General features: G+C 37.5%; 1 protein-coding gene across 1 annotated transcript; it reads left to right on the top strand.

The window, feature by feature from the left end:
- The first annotated feature begins 2,147 nt into the window (after window positions 1-2,147).
- On the top strand, window positions 2,148-5,134 carry fth1a (ferritin, heavy polypeptide 1a). The gene is made up of 5 exons (XM_034868942.1): window positions 2,148-2,458; window positions 3,082-3,187; window positions 3,404-3,550; window positions 3,844-3,969; window positions 4,637-5,134. Exons 2-5 carry the CDS (start codon window positions 3,086-3,088, stop codon window positions 4,793-4,795), a joined length of 534 nt encoding a protein of 177 aa, XP_034724833.1. The 5' UTR covers window positions 2,148-2,458; window positions 3,082-3,085; the 3' UTR covers window positions 4,796-5,134.
- Window positions 5,135-6,000: the final 866 nt, after the last annotated feature.

Raw genomic sequence — 6,000 nt, 5'->3', positions numbered from 1 at the left:
TCAAGATGGGTTGCTGAGTGTACATTACTGAGAAATAAAATGAACTTTTTTGATTTTTGGAAAAAGGCTGCAATGAAATAAAGAGTGAAAAATTTAAAGGGGTCTGAATACTTTCCGTACCCACTGTATATCTACGATGTAAGCACCATGTCACTATCAAGATCCCCTTAAAACTAGATTTTGACACAGGACCTCTTTTGAAGACAGGGCCTAAAATCTGGTAATAAAGCAAGATCCACCATACAGCCTTTATTATGTAAGTTGTTAGTGTGCTTATGTTTATGGATATTTTACACGCAAAATTACAATTAATTAGATTAGCACAAACCAACTGCCCCCTTGGGGTTTGTTTTACCCAGAGACAGTTGCCCACTTTGCCCAGTTGTAATCTAGTCTGGTCAAAGATAGAAAAAGCAACAACAAGCACCTTTTTACTGTTCCATGAACTTTTAACATGGCAAAAGATATCGCATTTCTCAACATACCAATTAGTCATGTCCTAGTGTGTGACTATAAGACTGTTACCCAATCCAAAGTTTTCTAATGTGCTGAATCATGCTATGAGTCAGGAAGGCAAGGCAAGTTTGTTTGTAAAGTACATTTCAACGCAATTCAAAGTGCTTTACATAAAACATTAAAGAGCAGCTAAAAACATGCAACAATATAAAAAAGAAATGGAATATGAGAATAAAATTTACAGTACAGAGAAAGAAATGAAAATTATATAAACAAATGCAACATAAAAAAGAAAGTCCTTGAGCCTTGATTTAAAAGAACTTTCTGAGACCTATGATTTTCTGGGAGTTTGTTTTCCAATATGAGGAGCATAACAACTGTAAAAAATAATAATAATAATAATAATAATAGTAAAGTAAATAAAAAGTAGAGTAGATGGTAGCTCTAGGACTTTTTTGTTTTGTTTTTTATGTTGAAGGTCTGAGGATAGAGGATGTTGTATGCTGTAAATATGGTTACTTCTCTGCTGTGATATGCTGTAAACTTTAGTTTATCCATTCACGATCATGGCACAGGGGAACTGCAATATTGTTTCTGGGGCGATTCTGTGCTATATAGCTTTATTGTGTTCCTAAATTTTGTTGATGATGTCCTTATTTATCAGGTTTCATCAGGTTCTATTTTTCTAAACAGTGATGGTACATGAAGGACATACAAAAAAACAAATAGAAATACCACAATGTAAAAAATACCATTTTCTTTCAAGTTTTATTTATTCATAATAAATGTATTTGTATTTATTTATCACCAGAAAAATGTACTTCAAGTATTAAAAGTAAAAGTAGTCATTGTGTTGAAAGGCTTATTTCAGAGTGTTGTACTATTGGATTATTTGTATTGATGCATTAGAGTGAAAGCAGCATTTCAAGGTAATTTTGTACCTGGTCGATGTGGGCCTAGTTTAACCGTTGTGTATACTGTTGGTTTTGGATAGTTAAATCTATAATGTATTATATGTCATTAAAAAATCAGAAGTTTTAAATTAAGAATCTTAATCAGCAAAATAACAAGTTACATTAGCTGTCAGGAGTCAAATACACTTGTCTTTCTGGAGGAATATGGGCTAGTGGTGAAAGAAATACACAGATCTTTTAAAAGTATCTTTTAGAGTAGCAATACCACTATGTAGAATACTCAGCTACAAGTTTAAGTACAAAAGTATAAGCACTTAAAGTATCAAAAGTAAAAGTACTTAGTTTGCAGAATGACAATAACTAACAATGCATAAATGTGTACGTACATACAAATGTTCTTTCCACCACTGAAACAGAGAAAGATGCCCATTGTAATTCCCTAAAGCCCAATGTGATGCCGTAACATATCTAGTTGTTGTCTAACAGTCTGACAGTCTTCTTTTTTAACAGGCCTGGTCAGTACCCGAATGTCATTGTTATGTCATTGTTGTGCATGCGCAACGCGTCGCAAAGTGACGCATGCGCGACTCAAATCTGCACTCGATTTACAACCTTAAGTCTCCGAGTTTTTTTCTTCTTTTTTGGTCATACCCATAAACTGTTTATTTATTAATATTAACGGCCTATGGTCAAACCCATAGACTATATATTTATTAATATTAACGGTTAAACCCCTCCCTCTTCCTGGTAGTGACGTCACGGTCCGTACCGTCTGTTTATTAGCCGAGGTACAGGCTGAAACCCGCAGTCATTTCTTGTTAGCGGACAGTGAAGGTTACCTGCTTCAACAGTGCTTGAACGGCAACCTTTCAACTGTCTTCAAAGACTTGCAAATTGCTTTGATAACTCAGACCACCATCGATAACAACCTGATCAAATTTGAATTACCTTAAAACATCAGCTAGCCAAGTTATCTTGACCACGTTTATCTTGCTAGCTACCTAGCTAACGTTAACTGTTTGTTTTGCTAACAAACCCCTCGGACAGCTTTTCGACGTCTCCACAAGAAGACTTGCCACTAAGATTTGGTAAGAGTTCATCTCTACGTTTTAAGGACACTCGTACGTATATTTGTTTTTCACTCTGAAACCTACACCGACGACCATGGTTAATATTGGCCAGAGTAGACTAACCGTAGTAACGAAAACGTTACTGCTGCGGTTGTTTATCTCGTGCCACCCGCCTCTGTGGCCTTGGCGCAGTTTGCTCGCAACCCTTTGTGTAATATTTTACACTGAATTTGTTAAACCTAACGGTAACAGTTTCGTTTTTTAAGGTACTATATATTTAAACAGTGGTGCATGGCGAGTCGTTTTAACATGCGATACCTAGACTGGGTATTTATGACATTATAGGCATTTGGATATCTAACATTTAGAGTGTGGCTCGGTTACATGTTAAAACGGCTTGCCATAATCGTGATTATAGAGCTATCCCGAATTAGTATTTCCATGTGATGTTTGTTACAATTGTAACATATTAGAGCTGGTAAAACCAAAACAAACTATAATGTTAACTTGAGTTTCTTAGCTAATTCTTAGCTTTTACTTCAGTGACGAGATTCGGCCTCAGATTTGACAAATTTGAGTTGTTTAATTTTTCTATACAGTCTTGTTTGTCTAGTAAGGATTTTTTTGTTTCTGTGTTACAGAACCATGAGTTCCCAGGTGAGACAGAACTTCCACCAGGACTGCGAGGCTGCAATCAACAGGCAGATCAACCTGGAGCTGTATGCTTCCTACGTCTATCTGTCTATGGTGAGAATCCAATAAATAGTTGGAGAAAAGTGGGAACAATGAAGAGTGGGAACACCCAGGGTGGAACAACAGAAGGGGAACTGTTTGTACCCGTTGTTGTTATAGGGAAGTAATTCCACTTCAAAGCCACTGTCGGAGCAGTCGTTATGCAATAAATAGTTAGACGTGATTGAGCTTTTTTCTCAACACCAACATTTTCTTCTGTCCTCCTCACAGGGATACTACTTTGACCGGGATGACCAGGCACTGCACAACTTTGCCAAGTTTTTCCGCAGTCAGTCACACGAGGAACGCGAACATGCTGAGAAGCTGATGAAACTGCAGAACCAGAGGGGGGGAAGGATCTTCTTACAAGATGTCAAGGTATGACCTTCAATTCGATCAATTTTTTTTGAATAAATAAATTTGCTCCATTTGTGTTTAACTTAAGCAAGGGGTATGATATTTTCTGTTCTGGACCATTGTGTAGCGTGTGTTGGGAGGGTCCAATAAGATAACGAGGGTGTGAGTGTGCTGCATTGCTTATCTTTTACTGACACACAAACACGACCCGTTAAACTGCAAACCCCCTCTCCCACTGTCTGGGTTGGGTCGTTGGCCTCCTAACTCTCATTAATAATTGTCTCACTGATTTCCCGACCTGCTTTGTATTTCAGAAGCCAGAGAGGGATGAGTGGGCCAGTGGAGTTGAGGCTCTTGAATGTGCCCTGCAGCTTGAGAAGAGTGTGAACCAGTCACTGTTGGACCTGCACAAGCTCTGCTCCGACCACAATGACCCCCATGTGAGTGATGGTTGCAAAGCACTAACATTTGAGAGACCACCAATCCAAAATTCTTAAAATTAAAATAGCTGAAGTATTTTAATGAGGAAATTAGCAGATCCAGCCATCGATCCAGTTAGCTCTTGCATAACCCCCTGCAGTATTAGCCTGTTATAGAATAAAACAATAATACTCAGATTCAGGCACTGAAGACATACACATTGGTTGGACCCCTGCACTCAAGAAACAAAGATAGATGCAAAGTAGCTGCAAATTTTGCTGGTTTCCTTTACTTTTTTTTTTGGTGCAAGATGTGAAAACACCTGTCAGCCTTTGATGTGGCCTATATGGGATTTACAAAGTACATCAGAGTTGTTTTAAAGCAAATGTACAGTTTGCTGACTTTACTTTTTTAAATCAATATAGAGTACATGTTTTCAAATCCACTAGATTTGACATAGCTATAACTCACTTAACGGTTTCAAACTACGCTGATCATACCATCAGAAAAGAATAATCTCAAAAGTGTCAATTCAGATTTGTATGTAACCTTTTGCTTATTTTAATTTCAAAATATTTTATCCGGTAAATAAAAACAAAACAAAGACCATGCAATATTGGGCATTCTTTTAGTGAAATTCAGTGATTGTGTTTCAGCTCCCTAATTCAATTAAACTCTTTCTTTTAGTTGTGTGATTTCATCGAGACACACTATCTGGACGAGCAGGTGAAGTCCATCAAGGAACTGGGAGACTGGGTGACCAACCTGCGCCGCATGGGAGCTCCTCAGAACGGCATGGCAGAGTATCTGTTTGACAAACACACCCTGGGCAAAGAAAGCAGCTAAATCCTTCCGGATCACCGTTTGCAATAGCTTTCCGGATCACCTTTTGCAATAGCTTTCAATATATGTATATTGGTGTCTTGCTTTCACATGTTTTCCACATATGAAGCCATCTGCACCTGCTTGTCATTTAAACATCATATCATGTTGCTATTGCTGATCTCTCCACTTTAGTTACTTCACCCATCCCCAGAGCCGTGCGCTTTACCTACAAAGCCCACATTTCCATATTCCACTTCTCTATTTGCTGTCAGCTATGCTTAAGTCATTAACATGTATTTGCTGTGTTTTATAACAGTGGCTGTTAATCAAACTAAATAAAACGAACCCTCTGGATTCTGATTTGTCTCTATTTTATCTTTTTTCCGTCCAAATGTTAACCGTAGACCATTTGAATGGTTTGAACTCTATCTGGGGAAAAACCACAGAACTCCCTAACTGGCAAATGGGTAGCACGAATGATCTATTTCACTTCCATTACCAGAGAAAACGGAACTAGGCAGTCACAGCTGACACCTTTTGTTAGAATGATTTTACTCAAGTCAGCAAAGTAAGAACTCCTTTATTGCAGTGTCTGCTTTTAATCTTTTCAAATTGCATGTTTTTTTTGTTGTTGTTTTTTAAGCTTAGGCTATTGGTAATGTATTTAAACTGATGGACAGCCAACATTTTGGTAGCTGAAGTAGGGTCCAGAGACTGGTAATTGAGGAAAATAATCACAATGTTTATCTAAACGTGAAGAACATAATTACTGTTTTCCTTAAAAGCCTGTGGTCCCTAAAACAACATACACCATAAATATGTAGCTTGACGTGAAACTAATTATGATAGTTAGCCGTTCATGGCATTAGCAAATTGTCACTTGTCTCTTTTGTGCCCAGTATTTCAAAAATCTGGTTCCAAAGACTAGTTTTAAAAGTTACAGTATGTATGTTTGGATCATCTCCAGGGCAGATTTAATCAGGTGACTTCTAACAGGAAAAACATTTTACAGGAAGTATAAATGTTTGTGGGTAGGACTGACTCACCATCACAAGTTCATTTGTAATCACAGAGGTGTTTTTTCTTAAAGGGATACTGTCTTTTGGTACTAGAGTCAATTCTAGTGGTTTAGAGGAAAGGTTTTGGTCATAATTAACAATCGATTTTGGTACAGGAGAAACATTTATTTTCACTATTTCTACTGCATGCCAAGAAAGTATCTGATT

This window comes from Etheostoma cragini, chromosome 1 (genome assembly GCF_013103735.1).
Source record: "Etheostoma cragini isolate CJK2018 chromosome 1, CSU_Ecrag_1.0, whole genome shotgun sequence".
Classification (NCBI taxonomy): Eukaryota; Metazoa; Chordata; class Actinopteri; order Perciformes; family Percidae; genus Etheostoma; species Etheostoma cragini.
Note: the sequence above shows the minus strand (reverse complement) of the source record. Positions and strands in the feature narration are given on the sequence as shown.